Genomic DNA, 19882 nt, shown 5'->3' on the forward strand with positions numbered 1-19882 from the left:
CGCGGGCAGGTTGCTTGTCCCAGCACTGATCTTTGGACCCAAAACCACTTTTGCCAAAGGTGCATCACCGGGGGGTTGTTACAAACATGTTTGGAACAACTTACGTAAAAGGGAAAAACAGGCTGCAAGGGCGCGTGGAGCGCGGGGTGCTCGGGCGCCTTAACCCTTCCCCGCACCGTCCCCTCCCCACAGCACATAGGCGCCCGCCTGACTCGGGGGGCATCCCGCAGCCCCCGCTCCTCCTGCCGCCCAGGACCACAGCTCGGCCGCTCCTACCAAACCGCAGCGTTGGCTGTTATCGGGGAGAGTAAAGCCCCGCGCGCGGTGCGAGCGGCACTGCAGAGCCGTGAGGTTTCTCCCACCCCTCTGCCACCGCCTCACGTGCCACTGGAGCGTGGCAGGGATACCCAGCAGCATGGACTGGGTCCTTGGTGGAGCGGAGGGCAGGCTGCTGAAGAGAAAACCTCTTGCTGCCATGGTTCACCAGGCTGATTTAACCCGGACTCTGCATAACCGGAACCTTTCCAAGCCGTTTCTGGAGCTCCCCGCAGCCTCAGAGGCTCAGGGAGAGGTGTTTTTCTGATCTCTGGTGTGGGGACTTTACAAATGAGTTCCCTGGCAGGGCAGGCATTTCTCCCAGCACAGCTCCCCGGGGTTAACCCCCTCCTGCACAAAACTGCCCCTCGGTCCCCGGCTGCAGGGACGGAGCCAAACACACCGCTCGTCCCGCCGGTGCCAGATCCCTGCCGGTGGCCTTGCCCTGCCCTGGCTGTCGCTGGCAGCAACGCTGGCACCGCAGCTTTACCGTCCCGCTCCTCCCCGGGAGGCGGCGGCGAATGAATAACGTGGAGCGCTGTTCCCAGGAACCCAGGACACGGGGTCAGCTTGGCAAGAGAAATCTCTTTCCCCGGCTCTGGCTGCTCCCGCGCGGACACGCGGCAGCGGCGTGGGGTGCCCAGCCAGAGCCGCCGCAGTGAAACGCGCCTGTTTGTGGGGAAACGGGGCAGTGAGGCGTTAATGATTAGCAGCCAGTGAAAATGCATCACTTATCTTCCCTCCTCGAGAAAGTTCAGGTCAAGATCCTTGAACCGCTACCCCCGCGCTGTTTGCCAGGGCGCAGGGCAGGCAGAGGTTGTGTCCGGCGCCGGGCGCTGCCCGGGAGCAGCGGGCTCAGCACAGTGAAGGCTGCGGGCGGCATCCTACCCCCCTGCTTGCACGTAGCCCGGGGGGTCACAGGGTCTGACAGGCAAAACCACGGCAAACCTTCCTCCCTGGGATACGGCACGGATCGCTCGCCGAGCTGCCGGGCCGAGGAAGAGGGTGGTATTTGCGAACGCCTGTGCTCTGAAGGCAGCTGGAGGATGGGAGATCTCGCCCTGACCCGCCTCGCAAGGCTGGGGCTGCCGGGGCAGATCTGCAGCCGCAGACCAGCAATGCCTGCGCTCTGCGGGCAGCTCATCCTCGGCCTGAGGAGCTGGGATCCTTCCCCGCACCCTTGCTTCGCCCCGGGACTGGTGCTCCCGAGCAAAGGGAAATGTGGGTACAGCCAAAGCCTGACCCTGCGCTCAGCATCCTGATCCAGCTCCATCCCTGGGGACGGAGTGTGGCCGGGGCAGCCTCGCCGTGCCAGGGAGCGGGGCCGGGGTAGCCCCAGGGCTCACGCCGGGCGTGCCGAGCGGCGGTTTCCCGGCTGCCGGCAGTGAACCAGGAACACAGGTGAAGGAGAGGAAAGCCAAGCAGTGCAAACTCAACAGGATCGGCCCCGGACACAGGCGCGTCCCCAGCCTCGCTGTGCCCACAGGAGGGGGATCCAGGTGTCCCAGCCCCTGGACTGAGCTCCCTACCTACCAAAAAAAAATCCAACAAAGCAGAAGTTTGCACAGAACTGGAATTCCTCTTGCAAAACAACCTCCCCAACAGCTCATTCCAGGGTCCTCAAACTGAGAGTGGCTTTGGCCAGCAGGAATGCAACAGACTTGGCTTCCGCGTCAAAAATATTTTGAAATGGTCAGCAAGAAATTCTCCCTGAGAGACTTCACAGCAGAAAACCGGGGCAAAAGGTGCTGGGGGATGGAGCCTAGCATGCTCCAGTCCCCTTGGAAAGAGTCACTGCAGGGAAACTGGGGTCAACCTCGTCCCTCCCAGCACGGCAGGGGCTGGCATGGCGAAGGAGCGAGCACGAAGCGCTGCAGCGCGGTCCAGCATCCCCCTGTGCAGCAGGCGGGCTGCACGTGCTGCGGGGCAGGTCTGTGCCGGAGCCGCCCGGGTCCGCGCGGCAGAGGTTTCCCAGCGCCGGCTCTGTGCCCCGCGGAGCCAGGGCGGCCGAGGCTGCTGACCTCCTGGGCGCCACGGGGTTTCACATCCTGGCCGGTTTGGCTGCCGGCTCTGGGAGCGCCATGCCGGGCTCCAGCTGGTCCCCTGCACTGGCAGCACCGCCGGTCGGGGACACGCATGGCAAATTGGCTGGGCAGGAGGAGCAGGGCCAGGCCAGGGTGCTTTATCTCTGCAGTTTGTGCAGCAGGCAGCCCGGGATCGGCTGGCAGCCCGGGAGCTGCGTGCCTGCAGCGGCTGGCTCCGGGACACGGTGTCCCTGCGATGTCCGAGGCACCGGATGCAGCCACGGGACGCACAGCGCACGCGGGTGCCGTAACGTAATGTGCCGCACACGGTGCCAAGGTTTCATCCAGAAAGTTCCCAGCCTGCTGCAAGGTCTGGGGCCAGGCGGCGGGCAGCGAGCCAGGTGGCTGCCAGCACGGGAGCGCAGCTGGTCCCGCCTGCGTCAGCACGCGAGCAGAGTCCAGGCAGCGCTGACAAACACGTGGGCACGCACCGGCAGGCGGGGAGCGAGCCCGCTGCGACCTTCTCCTTGCAGGGAGCATCTCACATGCTTCCCCCGAGCCCCGGGAGGCGCCACAGCCCCCACTGTCACCCCAGGGACCACCGCAGCCTCATACCGAACCGTGCCCCCAGGCTGCCCACTCCTGCCCAGCTGCCCCTGGTCCAACTTCCCTGCACTGCAGCGAGCGGAGCTGGGTCCTGAGGGGACGTTCCACTGCCATTAGGGCTCCTTGAACCCTTGTAGCACGGTCCTGAGCAGACCCTCTGACAGCGAGGGGTCAGAGGGGATGGATGCCCACCAAACCCCCAGCGACACGCCGGCCATCACTTGGCGTCTGCAGCCGTGTGCCAGGGCTGGGCCGCGAGGCTGGAGCGGAACCGCTCTCACCTGGCCCCTCCGTGTCCCCAGCCCCTCCGTGTCCCCAGCCCCTCCAGGCACAGCGGGGAAGGGCTCCGCAGGCTGCCAGATCCCGCAGCCCAGGGCTGCACACGCGGGAGCAAGGGTCCCCACGCCGCCGGGGGCTGAGTGCGCGAGGCAGCTGCCAAGGCCAGGACTGATTAATGCGGCTCGGTACAGCCGTTACACATTAACCGCCTTGTTTGTCCCCATTCCCCGGCGGGAGCCTCCGCCAGCGCCCGGGGTCCAAGAGCTCAGCCGGTGCACGCTGGTGCAGCCGTGCCGGGCGCCGTACCGGCCCCGTGGCCCTTGGACCCCCGCGAGCGCCACGGAGCCGAGCCGGAATCATCCGTTACAGGGCACCGGTGCCCGCAGCGTTGGCAGGGCCAGAGGTCTGGCCACCCGCCGTGGGAGCCACAGAAGCACCCATGTGCTACACCAGTTTGTTCAGAAAAAGCACTGGAGCGCCTGTTTATTGGGAAAAGCGGACACAGGGCAGCTCATCCTGGGGAGAGCCCGTCCCGTGGTCCTGCAGCGTGCTCCTCCTGCAGCGTGCTCCTCCTGCGGGCTCCCGGTGCAGCCCGGCGCACCGTCCCTGTCCCCAGGGCTTGGCACCGCCGCGCCAGCCAGAGCTCAGCTTCGCTGGGCCCCAAAGATGCTGCAGCCGCGGGGCTGGCGTGGACGTGTCGGGCACCCCAGAGCTGCTGGCTCCCCGTGGTCCAACGCCCCCGGGCTGTGGCCAGGCCACGGTGCTGCCACACCGCCTGCTCCCATCACCCTGGGCAAAACCTCGGCGTGGACCACGGCTCCAAGGGGAGCTGCGGCTTTGTGCGGTGCCCAGCCCTGGCCAGCATCCTTGTCCCGCGTGCACCAACCTACCTCGAGGAAGCGGCGGGAGCCCCGGTCCCAGAGGAGGAGAGCGGCTGTGGGCACCCTATAGCCTTTTGTGTGGCACCCTGGATGGAGCCTGCAAAAATCCCTCTGAGGGGCTGTTTTTCAGAGGCTTTAAGCCCACCTTCAGCAGCTCTGCGGTGCCGAAACAAGAGCTGAGCTCCTCTGAAAACCTGGCCCCGAGCACGCGACGCGTGGAGAGGGCAGGTCCCGGTGCGGCGGCAGAGCGAGCCCGTGCCCACCACCCCCAGAGCCCCTCCACGGACACCGGTCAGCCCCCGCACCGACGGGGATGGGGGCAGTGGCAGCCCTGGCCCCATCAGAGCCCGCCGGGCGGTGGGGCCACACTGAGGTTAAGGAAGCCCCCATAGTGGAAGGGGGGCAGGTGGGGGGCGCAGGCGGGGGGCTGGCAGGCGAGGGGGTTGGTCCCACACGCCCCGGCGTCCTGTTCGCTGCTGAAGTAGACGCTGTCGGGCGAGTCCACAGAGGGGTCCTCGTCGAAGTAGTTGTAGGGCCTCAGGAAAAAGCCGACACCGTTCCCCACAGTCACCGTGTTGGGGACGTCTTCAGCGTGGGGGACGTGCAGGAACCCCACCAAGATCCAGGCAACCAGGTCCTGGGCAGGAGGTGAGCCAGGCGCCCTGTCAGGCTGAGCGGACCCCTCCCAGCCCAGCGGCCTCCCAGTTTGGCCATGGGACAGGTAAAGCCTCTGGCCAGGGCAGGAGCTGGGGCAGCACCCATGGTCCTCAGCTCGCCTCCGCCCAGGAGACCCCAGCTCACTCACCTGGTTGGTGATGGTCTCGTTGTTGATGAAGTCAGCGAAGGCGACGGTGGGCGTCCAGGGGTCGTTCTGGTTGTAGATGCTGGAGCTGGTGGGCTCCTCCTCCTTCCGCCGGGTGACAGCCAGCTGGTACCTGCCGGCACAGGGAGAAGAGGGGCTCGTCCCTGCCGGCACGGGGCCATCTGTGGATGCAGCAGCAAACCGTGCATCCCTGGCACGTACCGGGGGACCTGGTCTGTCCTGGGTCAGGGAGGGAAGAGCTGGCAGGGACCAGCGCGGCAGTGACAGGCGGCAGCCCCGGCACCTTTGGGTTGGGATTGCTGCTGCCCTGGGCTGCTCCAGCACGGCCAGTAAACACGAAAGCATCCAGGCATGGACACTGCTGCTCGCTGCCTGACACACTCGCTTCAGCCACCGCCACTTTTACTTCCCACAGCCTCCCCCAGAACGCGAGCTGTTAAATTCCGCGTGGCCGTGCGCCAGTTCTGTGTTTATCCCAAGCATTTTTCCAAAAGACATTCTGTCCTCACTTGAAGATGTCAAGACCTGGGGATGGCAGTGCTTCCCTTAGGAGTTCATCCCACAGCCCTGCTGCCCTCACAGGAAAAACCCATGGGATTGCTCTAAATTAATCTTATCTGGGGTTGGATTCCTTCCTGTGAACTGCTAGGAACAGATGTAATTGAGCAACTTTTCAAGGAAATTTTCAGAGCCAAAAAAGACGCGTGTCCTCTGTTTAACCCTTCCCTGCAGCCCGGCGCAGCCTTGCTCGGAGGCAGGAGCAGCCGGGGACACGGCGGCAGGGTGGGAGGAGAGGGATGCGGCCCTGGCACCCACCTGCCCCAGCTGATGGACCTCTCCATGCGGCTGCTGGTGGGCAGGTGCTCCCCGGCGAAGCTGGTGATCTGGATGCGGTAGCTGCGTGGGTGCCCCCACTTGTTGGGCCTGGGGCTGGCAAAGGAGAGGTAGCGAGGCATGGGGGTGTTGACCAGGAACGCTGCCTCGTCCTCCCTCTCCAGCCTCTCCCTGCGGAGGAACGGCCGCTCAATGGTGTTCTGCATGCTCCAGGGGTCTTTCACGAGCTCGTAGCCCATGTCCTGGGTCTGCAGGGAGTTCAGCTGCCCTGTGAAGAAGGAAAAGAAAACCCTCTCGAGCTCCGCACCCCAGGCAGAGCCGCAGCCCACAGTGGGCTGCAGCCACGCTCAAAGGCGCCTGGACTTACCATCCACATCCAGGTCCACCTTGTAGTGGATGTGGTGGATGTGCATCGTCCCCAGCGTGTGGGGCCCGACTTTGTTGCCGTAGTCGGTGCCTCGGCCGTAGAGGAAGGAGGAGCTGATGTAGCCGGTGGCGTGCACCCGAACCTCCACAGCCCCGCTACTGTGGAACATGAAGTCCCAGATGTAGTCGTAGTTGACGATGGTGGAGACGGCGCGGATGACCAGCGCGTTTTTCCGCAGCCCGCCGTAGTACAAGGACTGAAAGTCAGAGAAGTGGCGTCGCAGAGGGAGGGAAGTGTCATGCTCGAAAATGCAGAGGGAGTTTTGGTTGGTTTTGGGGGTGTCTGACTCTGCCAGGTAGTGCCGGTCCACATAGGTCGCCGTGTAGGGGCAGTCAAGGCCCCGGACAAGCTCGTAGGAGAATCTGCCGATGCCGAAGCTGTTGTCAAAGTAGCGGGTCAACATGCCTCCGGGGCAGTTGGAGCCGTACAGAGCTAAGGCTTCCTGGAGACTCAGCTCGTAGACAATCCTCTCCCCGCGGTACCTGATGTCAAAGAGTCGTGGGCCAGAGTTGGGGTTCATGCCAAAGGTGATGCTCCAGCCCTGGAAGGTGACGCGGTTGTTCCTGACGCTGTAGCGGGGACCCTGGGGCTCATACTGCAGCGGACCCGGGGAGCCGGGCGGGCGCCGGGGTCTCATCGAGCCCAGCATCGCATCAGCCTGGGGCTTCTTGATCTTGACGAGCCCCAGCAAGTTGCCCACAAATGCACCCTCCAGCTCCTCTGTGCTGGCAAAGTACCGGCCGTTATAGAAGACCCGGCGCAGCTGCCAGTGGGAGACCTGGAGGTCCCCGTGATCCACCAGCACCTCCAGCCCCACCGGCGAGAGGTAGAAGCCGGTGCCAGCTGCATCGTGGAAAAGGACAAACCAGGTCACACGGTCGCCGGACTTGAAGCCCCGCGGGGCCGTTGTGAGGATGGCCAGGTCGGTCCCGTCGGACTCGCAGCACGCAGCGAGGAAGCGCGGCGCCTTTCTCAGCTCCCGGTGGATGAGAGCGTTGATATCCGCGTACTCCTTGAGGGTAACGACTCTGCGGTGGTACGGCACCTTCCTCCCGTACTTCTGCACCGTGACATCCCGGTGATACGCCGGCGTCGGCAGCGGACCCACCACGTACTCCGTGACGTTGGGGTCCGGCTGGTTCCCAAAGTACAGCACAGCCAGCGCCTCCCGGGGGGGGCGAGGCCCCCCGCCGTCCAGGAACCGCAGCACCTCGGCCTTGGCGGGGAGCTGCACGTCCACGGAGGCGATGCAGTTGTCGGAGGGTTTTGCACGCGAGGCGTCAACCAGCTGCACCCCAAGGTTTCCCTGCAGGTACCGCACCACTTGCGCCATCTCTTCGGGCGTCAGATCGGCAAAGACCAGGCTCCGGCCGTCATCCGCGTCCTCCTGCGCCGGGGGCTGGTGCTGGCAGGTGCTGGGGGCCCTTCCTCTGGTCAGCAGCACACAGACCAAAGCAAATATCGTGGCCAAAGCCAGGACCAGGAGGATGAGGACGGTTTTCACGTTCATGGCTGCTGAGGCACCAGGAGCTTCTGCAGTCTGGCAGGGTGGGTTTCCAGCTGCAGAATCTTCCCTGTGACCCGCCAACAGACGGGGGTGGGTTTGGTTGGGTTTGGTTTTTTTCCCCTGTTTTCTGAACAGGGAACAGCCCAGAGGGGGACGCAGCGGGATGTTCTCAGACGTGCCTGGGATTTGCTGGGAACCATAAAAGGCAACTTTACTCCGCCTTCCCCAGCTGGTTATAATTGTAAGTAAACTTAATGCTTCTGCATCTGTCTTTCCTCCCTTGTGCAACGCGCTACACTGCAGACCTCGGAGAGGACGGATCCAGTCACTCGGGGGAAATAGACGTGTCTCCCTGTACCTCCTGCTTTTAACTCCTCACAGGCAAACAGCCGGGCAGGCAGCAGAGACGACGCTGCTCCGCGCAGAGCGCAGCACCATGGCCTTATCCTGCTGCGGCCCCGCCGTCACGAGCAACGCCTCTACAGCCCACGCAGGGACGTCGCGGCATGGCACGCCGCTGCCGCTGGCTCTGTGCGTGGGAAGGCGCTGGTCCCGCAGCCAGGAGGGAGGGAGGGGACAGTCACCCCACAAGTGTGCCTGCTATGGGCTATGTCCTGGCGCAGACGGGGGCTGCAAGGAGGGGGACAAGGGCTCCAGAGCCCAGCCAGCGTCCTGGCAAACAGCGGCACTGCTGCATCGCCAGCAGCCGCGCAGCTCCCGCGCCCTGGCTCAAGCCAGGAGAGCTCTCGTGTGAACCGGGTCAGCATCGGGCCGCGACGGGCTGAGCTGGCCCACACGCCGCCTGCGGGGCTGAGGTTCACGCAGAGGCACCCGTGGGGCCGGCGCTGGCGCAGGGACAGCGAGACTCACCCCTGCCACAGTCCCCTCCGCTCCCCTCACCCGCGCCAAGCGGCGAGTGCCCGGGAGCTGCAGCCCAAGCAGGTCCTGTTCTGTCCCCAGCGTCACCCCGAGCACCCGCAGAGTTCAGTCCTCCCCACCTGCCCCTCCGGCCGGACCGTCCCAGTGCCCAGAGCCTCGCTACTGGGTTGGTTTGTGGACGCAGGAAACGCGGCCGAGATCGGCATCGTCCCCCCATCAGACGCCGCTGTGAGTCGTAAGAACAGGACACGTGAGAGTGCACTGGACCAGAACCATTTTCATTTTTTTAACCTGGGACAAACACTACACAGCGTTTGCTTCTACAGCAGAGGAAGAGGATTGTCTCCTCCCTTTGCTCCTGCAACCGACTCAAATTCAGCAATTAACAGAGATAACAGACTCCCATCTGGCGTCACGCCAGGAAGATCATGCTTCTCTTTCCAAGAGCACTAATTTAAAAGCAATCAGAAAAAGCGAAGCCATGGCACAACAGGAAACTGAGCCAACTTCACTATAAAAATAAAGAAAATCTGAGACAGAACAGTCAACCTGGTGCCTCTGACCGTGTCTCCTAACACCGTCCCGTGGCGTTAAAGCCTGCTCATATTTCGGAAGCCGTCATAGGTGAATGGGGGGAAGTTTGGCAAACAAGAGGCGGTTTGGGGCAGGCACGCAATGGGGTTGGTTTCACACGCCGTGAAGTCCTGCTCGCTGGTGAAAAACACACCGTCGTGCGAGTATATGGAGGGGTCCAGGTCATAGTAGTTGTAGGGTCTCAGGAGAAAGCCGACCGAGTTTCCCACCGTCACAGTGTTGGGAATATCCTCGGAGTGCGGGATGTGAAGGAAACCAGTGGTTATCCAGGCAACCAGGTCCTAGGCAGGGAAGAGCCACGAGACCACAGTTATTTCAGAAGCCTGCAGCGGGGCAGCAACCGAAATCTGCGCAGGGGTCGTGGAAAGTCACAGGAGAGCAGGAGGGGACCTCCACAGGCACCAGCCCGGCTGCATTCCCACACGCTGAGCTTCCCCTGCCTGGGAAAGATCCTCTGCCCCCCCTCAAAGACCTTCCCACAGCCACGGCCGCAGACACCAGAGATTTTCCTGACTTTTTGCCAGCGTTTCTCCATAAAGAGAAACGAGCTCCTGCTCTGCGCTCTGACCCAAGCAGATACACAGAAAACGGGATGCTCAAACCCGCTTTCCTCATTCCCCGGGGCCGTTGCTCTCCCAGCTGAGCCAGGCAACGCCGGGGTCACTCGGTCCCCTCTGGGGCTCCCGCTCAGCCGGGGGCTGGGTATTACAGCTCCAGCCCAGAGGACCCTGGCCCACCTCGTTGGTGATGGTCTCATTGTTGATGAAGTCGGCGAAGGCGACGGTGGGCGTCCAGGGGTCGTTCTGGTTGTAGATGCTGGTGCTGGTGGGCTCCTCCTCCTTCCGCCGGGTGACAGCCAGCTGGTACCTGAGGAAAAGAAAAGAGATGGGAGCAGTCCCCTGGGTCAGGGCAGAGCTAAAAGCCAGCTCCCCAGAGTCTGCAGAGCACACGCCTGCTCCTACGGAGTAACTCCAAGCCAGGAGAGGGTCTGCCCTGTGCCCCCCCACCAAGGAACACCCATGGGACGCCTCATGAGGCAGAGGGCATCTCTGAGAATCTGCCGTCCCAACCAGAGCAGCCTGACCTCGCCCAGCTGATGGCCCTCTCCATGGAGCTGGCTTCAGGGACGTGGTCCCCTGCAAAACTGGTGATCTGGATCCTGTAACCACGCTGGTGGCCCCACTTGTTTTTGCTGTTGGCTGCGAAGTAGATGTATCTGGGCATCTTCGACTGGAGGCGGAAGGCAGCCTGGTCCTCCGTGTCCAGGACCTTCTTGGTGAGTCGTGGCCGCTCTATCTGTTGCTCAGGGCTCCAGGGAGCTCGCGCCATCTCAAAAGCCATGTCGTGGGCCACCAGGGAGTTTTTCACCCCTGCAAAGCAAAAGCAAAGTCACTGAGGAGCGTTCCCGCGGTCCCCTCTTCCCCACGGACACCAGAGCTCACTCTCCCCATCCTCCCTTCCCGCACCCCAGGCTCTGAGCGCCGGCTCCTGTCCGAGAGCAGTCGCAGCCGCTCCGCAGCTCCACGACTCTGCATTGCGTACGTTTATCTGTGGCTGTGTGACCGTACGCTTGTCTGACCCGGGGAACATCCCTGGGGACTGCCACCCTCTGCCAGGGACAAGACAGGAGGCCTCGTCCCAGTGCAGAAGAACTGGTTTGCTTCCCAGTGCAAGCACAGTCTAATTAACCCAAGCGCCTGACGGCCCAGGCACTGCGCTCGCACTCATCAGCGTGCGTCCTGTGAGCTGGGGAGCAGTAGGAAGGGCCCGGGCTCCGAGCACATCTGCACATCACAGACCTGGAGCAGCGCCGCGCAGCTCAGGTCTTTCCACAAAGAAGAGCAATGAGCCAGAGGCTCCGAGCAACAGGGCGGGCACAAGAGGAAATAAATCCAGGGACAAGATGGCAAAGAGCTGGCTGAGACCGCTCGATGGTCAGCACCAGCACGGCTCTGTCCTGGGCAGAGCGCATGGCGTGACGCCCTCCATGCTCCGCTCGGGCTCGTGTGAGTTTCCAGCTGGCACGAAGGCCATTTCAGAGCTGAACCTCTGGCCACCCGGGAAGGTTTGAAGCAGCACCTCACCTCCGCTTCCAGCGAGAGCAGAGACAGTCTCATTTCACCTGCCTTTTCCCTGTTTTGGCAGTTTTGCAATCCCCCATTTTTACCTAAGCACTCAAAACTCATCCTAAAACCACACGGAACAGTCCCTAAATTCATGTTTCCCAGTTAAAAGGAAATTGTGAAATTTTTAATAGATGGCAGGAGCACGCAGCCAACGCAATTTCAGCAGAGGACAGATTTGCAGCATAAACGTTAGGAGAAGACCTCGAGAACTGCAGCCGATGCTCCTGGCGCTGCTGTGAGCAAAGGATCCCGTTTACCCCTGGCAAAACGTGGTCGCAAGCTCGGAGCTGGCTGCCTGCTCGGCGCCCGCCCGCCGTGCCCGCAGCGAGGGCAGCCGCCTCTCCTGCTCGCACACCAGCAGCTCGACAAAGCCGTAGGAAGCAGGAACACAAGCTGGAAGCCCAACAAACCAGCTTGATCAACGAGCTATCGTTTGGGGCTCAGGAGAGGGGCAGGGTGTCAGAGGGGAAAACTCTGACTTCCGCAGATCCTGGAGGCGTCGGAGTTGGGGGTAACGGCGCGGGACAGAGGGGAAGCCATCCCTGTGTCACGACAGCTTTTCACCGCGCTGAACAGAAAGGAGCCAGCTCTGTGTGAGCGCATCATTCCACCCCGCAGACAGAAAGAAAAATCTGTACAAGGATCGAAAAATGTCAAGGGTTGGGAGTCTAAAAGTACTCAGGGAGGGCACGAAGGAGAGACAAAACCCAGACCTACCTCCCACATCCAAGTCCACTTTATAGTTGATGGAATGGGTGTGCACGGTACCCAGCGTGTGCTCCCAAACCCTATTGCCGTATCTCAGACCGTCCCCGTGGAGAAAGGACGAGCTCGGGTATCCTGTGGCCTGGACCTTGCCTTCGATGGCCCCGTTCTGGTAGAAGATGAAGTCCCACACGTAGTCGTGGTTGCCCACAGTGGCAATGGAGCGAACGACCAGAGCAGAGTTGACCAGCCCCCCGTAGTAGAGTGACTGCAGGTTGGAGTAGTGGCGCCTCAGCGGGGAGCCCAGGTTCTGCTCAAAGATGCAGAGGGAAGCCGTCCTCTTGCTGGGCTGCAGGGTCTCGAACAGAGAGTACGTGTCGACATAGGTGGCCGAGTACGGGCAGTCGACCCCTCGCACCAAGGGGGAGGCGTAGCGCCCGATGCCGAAGCTCCCGTCCATGTACCGCGTTGACATCCCTCCGGGGCAGTTGGAGCCATACACCGACAACGCCTCCTGCACGCTGATTTCATAGGCGACCCTCTCCCCCTTGTGTCGGATGTCAAACAGGCGCAGGCCCGTGCTCACGCTCATCCCAAAGGCAAAGCTCCAGGCCTGGAACAGGACATGGTTGTTCCTCACGCTGTAGCGGGGACCCTGCGCCTCGTACTGCAAAGGGAACAGCGCAGCCGAAGGCGCTCGGGGCTTCATGGACGAGAAGTCCCCGTCCCACGGCGCTTTCCGCACCTTCTCCACGCTGACGCGACCCTGCACGTAGGCACTCTCCAGCTGAGCCATGTCCCTGTAGTACTGGCCATTGTAGAAGACCCTGCTCACCGCCCACCGGGAGAGGTCCAGGCTGCTGTGGTCCACCAGCACCTCCAGCCCCACCGGGTGCACAAAGAAACCGCTCACGTTCTGAAACACAACGAACCAGGACTTACGGTCTCCAGAGTGGAACCCATGAGGAGCTGTGCTCTGAAACGCCACGTTGGTGCCGTCATACTCAAACACTTCTTTCAGGAAGGTCGGTGCTGCAGGAAACGCCATTGTCTCTAAGAACGCTCCCACCTGCTCATACTCACTGCCCAGCATTGGTCTGCGGTGGTACGGCACCTTCCTCCCGTACTTCTGCACCGTGACATCCCGGTGATACGCCGGCGTCGGCAGCGGACCCACCACGTACTCCGTGACGTTGGGGTCCGGCTGGTTCCCAAAGTACAGCACAGCCAGCGCCTCCCGGGGGGGGCGAGGCCCCCCGCCGTCCAGGAACCGCAGCACCTCGGCCTTGGCGGGGAGCTGCACGTCCACAGAGGCGATGCAGTTGTCAGAGGGTTTTGCACGCGAGGCGTCAACCAGCTGCACCCCAAGGTTTCCCTGCAGGTACCGCACCACTTGCGCCATCTCTTCGGGCGTCAGATCGGCAAAGACCAGGCTCTGGCTCGTAGAGCCTGTCTTCTCCACGATGTGGGGCTGGGATTCACAGCTGGGTGACTGCCTGCCCCTGCTCAGCAGCATGCAGGAGAGGATGAAGATGGTCACCGCAGCCCCGAGCAGGAGAACGTAGGGAAGTTTGGGGTTCATCTCTCCAAGTGCAGAGACAATGCGCGAGGTTTGGCTGCAGCATCCAGAATACGTCCCTCACCTGCAGACCGGGCTCTTAATTCATTCGCTGACTGTGGGCGTAATGGCATCGCTTGCAAGGTGGGGAGGGAGCCTGCAGCTTGATGGGACTCCGAAAGGAGATCACAGGTCCGAGCCAGTTCTGCCTGTTTCCTCCCCACCCCAGACACAGTGAGAAGCCAGCTGGGGAGCCAGTGCCTGACTCACTCCCCAAGCTCCCGATGGGTTTCTCTGCTGCAGGGTGACGCCACAAAGAGCCTCGGTCTGCCCAAGGGGTCTTTGCCTCTCCCAGCGTCTCCCAGGACATCCCATCCCATGTCATGTGGGAACGCAGCAACGCTTCAGGGGCAGGCTCGGCCGGCTCAGTCCTCCTGCATCCCAGTTCCCTGGGACCAGCCCCGCTCCCCTGAAGGGCCGGTCTGGGCTGGTGCTCCGTGAGAGCCCAAGACCTGCCGGCTCCCCAGCACCTCCATGTGCCCGCTCTGCCTGTCGCCGTTCTCTGTCGCTCCACGGCCCTCCCAGCCCCGAGGGAAGGGACCTGGCCGCTCCAGCTGCCGGCAGACTGGCTGAGACAGGAGGAAGCTCCCTGGCAAGAAGAGGCAGCGCTCATCAAAGCCCTGGCAGCAACTGCAAGCAACAGGCAGCACCTGGAGTGGCTGCACCAGGAAGAGCAGAGGCTGCAGGACAACCAACAGGGGGGACACATCTGTCCCCGTTCAGCCATCCCAACCTCACTCCAACGGACGCAATCCTTGGACAAGAGCTGTCACCACTGCGGTACGAAGCGGCTGCTCCTGCACGGCCACCAGCAGCTGCAAGGCTGGCCCCGCGGCGCCCAGCCCTGCGCGAGGCGGCAGCGACGGCACCGACAGCTGGGGACGGCTTTCCGGAGATCGTGGGTCACTTCGCACCTGCTGGGGAAGGCAGTTCGAGACACAGGCAGGAGGGGCTGAAACCACTACAGCACTGCATCAGTTTACCCCTCTTGCCATCACATTAATTGCAGAACTTATGTTTTCATTTTCACATCCAGACAAGGAATAATTCCCTTTTTTCCCTGCAGGTCCCAAGCCAGCCTCAGATCAGGATCCAAGAAACCTGCGTGGGACATGACTCATTTTTGCCGTGCTGCAGTTTTGCCTTCCCTGCACTGGGAAGGCTGGGATCCTGCAGGACGCCCCTCAAGCGCCCCGCACGGCCCCGAGCCCCGCTGCCCGGGACAGGGCACCCCTCCCTCGCTCAGGGGAACCCCTCTGGGCTTTCACACAACTCTTCTCAAGAGCATTTTGCAGCAGCCAGGGTGCAGAGGCTGCAAACAGAGCAGGGAACTGAGGAGCACAGAAAAGGACCTGGCCGCCACACAGGAACTGTATTTTATCACGTTTTTGTGCCTTGCTTTCAGGAAGGGAACCAGTATCAACCCGGTTCTGACCGTAATGACAGCATCACCTTTCAAACCACCGCAGGTACAAGAGAGGATGCGTGCTGGGACGGAATGCTTGCACTGGAGCCAGCTGGAGCTCAATGCACGTAGTTCTCCGATTACTCCCCGCAATCCAGGGACAGCATCGCTTCCTGGAGCTGCATTCTCCTCGGGCTGGTACAGATGCAGTCCACTGCCTACCAGAGCTCTCTTCAGTCCTGGGCAGAGGTAAAATTTTCCCTTGGCCTTTTACAGGAGCAGGTTTCCATAACAGACACCTAATGCTGCCAGTCCGTGCCCCCAGCACCACCACTGCCCTCGCACCTTCCCGCGCTGCAGTTACTGGAACGGCCTTTCAGGGGAAGCAAAGTTGTCCTTCCGGCCGAGCATCCCGGCGCCTGGCAGGACGGATGCCAGCGCCTCGCCGCTCAGCGCGCCAGACAGTGCAAGGGGCTGCTCCTGGACTCAGATGACCCTCCACAGGGATTCGCCGCCCAAAACCGTGCCTCGGTGCAGGAGCAGAGGAATTCACTGGCTCGCTGCCGTGGCTTTGCAGCCCAAGGCTCCAGATCCAACTTACAAGAGTTTCCTCAAAAGGGAAGGGGGGACAGAGCTGCGGAAGCTCTGCCCTGCAGGGCCCCAGCCCAGCTGCCCTGTTTTATGCTCCGCAGTCAAGATACAAAAGAAAAAAAGACTTTCCCAAGGTACGAGGAGCACCAGGACCAGCATCAGGCGCAGGACGCGCAGGCTCAGCCCTTCAGCCCCGCAGACAGGGCTGTGTCTCCCCGTCTGCCCGCCCGTGCCTATGGCAACACGCGCCGTGCCAGACGTGAGGCCTCAAGGAAACACAAACATTTTTCAGCTGCTACCTTTCATACTTTCCCTGGGCTGAACACGGAGCTCCCAGACAATTCTCACTGCTTTCAACTCCATGACCCTGACAGACTATTTTATACAGAGTAAAATAATTTTTGCTGTGAAAGAAGAGGTTAGGAGAGTAAAGAAGCAGAGTTCTGATGTCCGTTATGAGGGACTCTGCAGACCAGGAGGCAACCGCCCCAAAGCTCTGGCGTTTACGGGTACAAGGGCAGGCGTTAAAGGAAGACCCAGACCTACCTCCCACATCCAAGTCCACTTTATAGTTGATGGAATGGGTGTGCACGGTACCCAGCGTGTGCTCCCAAACCCTATTGCCATATCTCAGACCGTCCCCATGGAGAAAGGACGAGCTCGGGTATCCTGTGGCCTGGACCTTGCCTTCGATGGCCCCGTTCTGGTAGAAGATGAAGTCCCACACGTAGTCATAGTTGCCCACAGTGGCAATGGAGCGAACGACCAGAGCAGAGTTGACCAGCCCCCCGTAGTAGAGTGACTGCAGGTTGGAGTAGTGGCGCCTCAGCGGGGAGCCCAGGTTCTGCTCAAAGATGCAGAGGGCACTTTTACTAACTCTGGAGACCTGGGAATGAGCAAGGTAGTGCACATCCAGGTACGTGGCTAAATAGGGGCAGTCGACCCCTCGCACCAAGGGGGAGGCGTAGCGCCCGATGCCGAAGCTCCCGTCCATGTACCGCGTTGACATCCCTCCGGGGCAGTTGGAGCCGTACACCGACAACGCCTCCTGCACGCTGATTTCATAGGCAACCCTCTCCCCCTTGTGTCGGATGTCAAACAGGCGCAGGCCCGTGCTCACGCTCATCCCAAAGGCAAAGCTCCAGGCCTGGAACAGGACGTGGTTGTTCCTCACGCTGTAGCGGGGACCCTGCGCCTCGTACTGCAAAGGGAACAGCGCAGCCGAAGGCGCTCGGGGCTTCATGGACGAGAAGTCCCCGTCCCACGGCGCTTTCCGCACCTTCTCCACGCTGACGCGACCCTGCACGTAGGCGCTCTCCAGCTGAGCCATGTCCCTGTAGTACTGGCCATTGTAGAAGACCCTGCTCACCGCCCACCGGGAGATGTCCAGGCTGCTGTGGTCCACCAGCACCTCCAGCCCCACCGGGTGCACGAAGAAACCACTCACGTTCTGAAACATCACGAACCAGGTGACCCTATCTCCAGAGTGGAATCCACGGGGAGCCACCGTGAGGGCTGCTAGATTGGCTCCGTCGTACTCCATTACTTGACGCATGAAAGATGGAGCCGCGGGGAACACTTGGCTTTTTAAAAACTCTGCAATCTGTTTGTATTCAACATTCAGCGCCGGTCTGCGGTGGTACGGCACCTTCCTCCCGTACTTCTGCACCGTGACATCCCGGTGATACGCCGGCGTCGGCAGCGGACCCACCACGTACTCCGTGACGTTGGGGTCCGGCTGGTTCCCAAAGTACAGCACAGCCAGCGCCTCCCGGGGGGGGCGAGGCCCCCCGCCGTCCAGGAACCGCAGCACCTCGGCCTTGGCGGGGAGCTGCACGTCCACGGAGGCGATGCAGTTGTCGGAGGGTTTTGCACGCGAGGCGTCAACCAGCTGCACCCCAAGGTTTCCCTGCAGGTACCGCACCACTTGCGCCATCTCTTCGGGCGTCAGATCGGCAAAGACCAGGCTCCGGCCGTCATCCGCGTCCTCCTGCGCCGGGGGCTGGTGCTGGCAGGTGCTGGGGGCCCTTCCTCTGGTCAGCAGCACACAGACCAAAGCAAATATCGTGGCCAAAGCCAGGACCAGGAGGATGAGCACGGTTTTCATTTGCATGCTGGCTGCTGGTCCCGAGGCATTCACAGCAGCTTTCAGAGCAGGGTTTCTAGCTGCTGCCTCTGCCAGTTTACACTGCACTGGATGGATTAGCACGGAAAGTACAAAAGACTGGGAGAGGCTAGGGGAGGAGATCTGAAATTCGTGGTGACCAGAAAGGGCAGATCTCCTCTCTCAGCTGCAGCCTTCTCCGTCCTCCTCCACCAGCAGTGCCCTGAAAGAACTCGTGGAGATGCAGGGTCAGTGACTCAGACAAGTCTCACATAATTCTGTTCCTTTTTCAGTCCAACCTAGCTTCCTGAGGCTGCCTGGAAAAACGAAGATCCTGTAGTCAGGCTGAGGCGGCTGGGACCACTGTAGGGCTCTGACAAGCTGGGAACTGTCGCCACACTGTAGAATTTCACCTCTTTGCAACTCACTGAATTTCCTTATTTATCAGGCTGCTTCCTTGTAAACATTCTCCCTGGCAGCACGATTCCAAGCTCGGAGTTAGTTTTTATTTTATTTTATTTTTTTAATCTTCCACACGGAAGCCTTTGCTGAAAACACATCCATGTGTGTAGTAGTAGAAAAGCTCCGGCAGGCATGGAGAGATGTAGTTCACCATGAGACTTGGGCCCCAACACGCTGTGAGCAACCAGCTCTTAGTTTTCACCTCTGAACAGCTACAAAATAATTCACTCCCCAGCGTTTCAGAGAAACGCGATCACGCAGCTTTTCTCTCTGCATCCAATCTGAAGTTAAACTGAGGCGCAGCTTCTGAGAAGTTCCCTGAAGGACAAAAGCACCTCCAACCTGCGGCATCCAAGCGGGCAGCCGCGGGCGGCGCCTGCTATCGCTGTGCTGCCAGGCTGGCGGTGCCCAGGCTGAGCAGCCACCTCCAGGACTTCCACCGAAGGCTGTGACAGCTGCCCTCTGCCACCCGCACGCTGAAGGTCTCTCTTCTGCTCTCAGAGCACTGTTGAAAGGCCTTGGCGGAACGAGGCGGCCAGACAACGGGACTTGGTGCTCCCTCCTGCCACGCAGCAGATCCTGGGCGTAGACAAGACACCCTGCTTTAGCTACAAGCCTTGCCTGTCCCTGCGCTGGTGCTGAGAAGCACAAGGCATCCAAGATAACCAGGGCTGGAGATTCAACCCAACATTTCCACTGCTGCTGCCAGCCTCACCTCACCTCACCCTGCCCTTCTCTTCCTCCTCCCATCAGTTTCCTCCTGGGAGGCAGCACCCCCCAGGCTCAGCACTGCCTCCAGTTCTTCCTCTGCAGCGGATTTTGCCTTGGCCTCAGCCCTTCCGTGGCCTCCGGCCGTGCTGACCAGACACCACACTGGTAGGCAGAAGGCCATGTTGCCATAGGACACGCTCCATTATCCTCACCACCACCGGCAGCCTCAGCCTTCTTTAGTCCAGGCTGCAGCTGTGCAGGTCAGGGACACGCACGCCCGCTCCGTGCCAGCACGCGTCATCGCTGCCTCACCAGCCGCTGCGCCAGCAACGCCTGCGGAGCCACAGCAGTGAATTCAGGTGGCCGCTGCACCAGAAGAGGGGCTCCCTCTGTGGCACGGACACAAGCAACGGTGAGGGACAGGACAGATGAGAAGAGAGCCTTGCCTACATGGGATGCTGCAGCTGCTGGTTTCGGAGGTTCCCTGCTTTCATCCACTTTCAACTGGCTTCCAGTGGCAGAACGGGATGGCTCCGAGCAGCCCCAAATTAAACAAAGAAGTGCTGACTTCCCAGTCTTTCAGTTTATGAAGTAAACAAGGCTTCGAGGATTACTCGGGCTGAGGCTCGAAAGAAAAATTCCCTTTTGGTGTAAGCCTAGAACACGGGCGCAGAGGAGGAAGCGCTGTTGCCCCCGTCCAGGTTTAGAGCAGAGTCAGGATGCATCTCCTGCCTCCCAGGAACAAAACAAGCGTTCTGCTGCAACACGCACCCGCACAGCTGAGCCGAGGCTGCCGCACGAACCTCTGAGGATGCACGCGCAGTGCCCACCTTGACATCTCCTTAAAAAAAAAAAAAAAAACAGAAAAAGAGCAGATCATTCAGTTTTAACTTTGCTTCTTGGTTTTGCGTCCCAAGTCCCTAAAAGTCAAGGCGCAGGCTGCAATTACAGACGGTCATTTTCTAAGCAGCACAGCAGTAGTTTAAGAGAC

At 61.2% G+C, this 19882-nt stretch overlaps 3 protein-coding genes across 4 annotated transcripts; all 3 read right to left on the reverse strand.

Annotated features, from left to right (window-relative positions):
• Positions 1 to 3677: 3677 nt before the first annotated feature.
• AOC3 (amine oxidase copper containing 3) lies at positions 3678 to 7804 on the reverse strand. The gene is made up of 4 exons (XM_086766809.1): positions 6130 to 7804; positions 5745 to 6030; positions 4911 to 5040; positions 3678 to 4742 (listed from the first exon to the last, which is right to left on the reverse strand). Exons 1-4 carry the CDS (start codon positions 7697 to 7699, stop codon positions 4446 to 4448), a joined length of 2283 nt encoding a protein of 760 aa, XP_086622935.1. The 5' UTR covers positions 7700 to 7804; the 3' UTR covers positions 3678 to 4445.
• A 1064-nt stretch (positions 7805 to 8868) lies between these two features.
• Positions 8869 to 13810, reverse strand: LOC104484081 (amine oxidase [copper-containing] 3). Of its 2 annotated transcripts, none has more exons than XM_086766692.1 (4): positions 12013 to 13810; positions 10353 to 10539; positions 9907 to 10036; positions 8869 to 9450 (listed from the first exon to the last, which is right to left on the reverse strand). In XM_086766692.1, exons 1-4 carry the CDS (start codon positions 13580 to 13582, stop codon positions 9166 to 9168), a joined length of 2172 nt encoding a protein of 723 aa, XP_086622818.1. In that variant the 5' UTR covers positions 13583 to 13810; the 3' UTR covers positions 8869 to 9165. The 2 variants fall into 2 exon arrangements, with proteins under 2 accessions (XP_086622818.1, XP_086622817.1); XM_086766691.1 differs by having other exon boundaries at positions 10254 to 10539.
• A 1154-nt stretch (positions 13811 to 14964) lies between these two features.
• LOC147597733 (amine oxidase [copper-containing] 3-like) lies at positions 14965 to 19552 on the reverse strand. The gene is made up of 2 exons (XM_086766693.1): positions 16161 to 19552; positions 14965 to 15633 (listed from the first exon to the last, which is right to left on the reverse strand). The coding sequence occupies exons 1-2, from the start codon at positions 17725 to 17727 to the stop codon at positions 15473 to 15475; spliced, it is 1728 nt and encodes a 575-aa protein (XP_086622819.1). The 5' UTR covers positions 17728 to 19552; the 3' UTR covers positions 14965 to 15472.
• Positions 19553 to 19882: the final 330 nt, after the last annotated feature.

The sequence above is a fragment of the Chlamydotis macqueenii genome, chromosome 25, assembly GCF_036417535.1.
Source record: "Chlamydotis macqueenii isolate bChlMac1 chromosome 25, bChlMac1.mat, whole genome shotgun sequence".
In the NCBI taxonomy this organism is placed as follows: Eukaryota; Metazoa; Chordata; class Aves; order Otidiformes; family Otididae; genus Chlamydotis; species Chlamydotis macqueenii.

Bases quoted from the DNA above. Each gene is read 5' to 3' on its own strand.
- AOC3 (XM_086766809.1), bottom strand. From the start codon at position 7,699: ATGAACGTGAAAACCGTCCTCATCCTCCTGGTCCTGGCTTTGGCCACG. The intron at 5,041-5,744 runs GTGGGTGCCAGG...CTGTGCCGGCAG, and splicing joins AGGTCCATCAGCTGGGGCAG to GTACCAGCTGGCTGTCACCC. The intron at 4,743-4,910 runs GTGAGTGAGCTG...CCTCCTGCCCAG, and splicing joins ACGAGACCATCACCAACCAG to GACCTGGTTGCCTGGATCTT.
- LOC104484081 (XM_086766691.1), bottom strand. From the start codon at position 13,582: ATGAACCCCAAACTTCCCTACGTTCTCCTGCTCGGGGCTGCGGTGACC. The intron at 10,540-12,012 runs GTAGGTCTGGGT...TTTGCTTTGCAG, and splicing joins AGTGGACTTGGATGTGGGAG to GGGTGAAAAACTCCCTGGTG. The intron at 10,037-10,253 runs GTCAGGCTGCTC...TCTTTTCCTCAG, and splicing joins AGGGCCATCAGCTGGGCGAG to GTACCAGCTGGCTGTCACCC.
- LOC147597733 (XM_086766693.1), bottom strand. From the start codon at position 17,727: ATGCAAATGAAAACCGTGCTCATCCTCCTGGTCCTGGCTTTGGCCACG. The intron at 15,634-16,160 runs GTAGGTCTGGGT...TTCCCTTTTGAG, and splicing joins AGTGGACTTGGATGTGGGAG to GAAACTCTTGTAAGTTGGAT.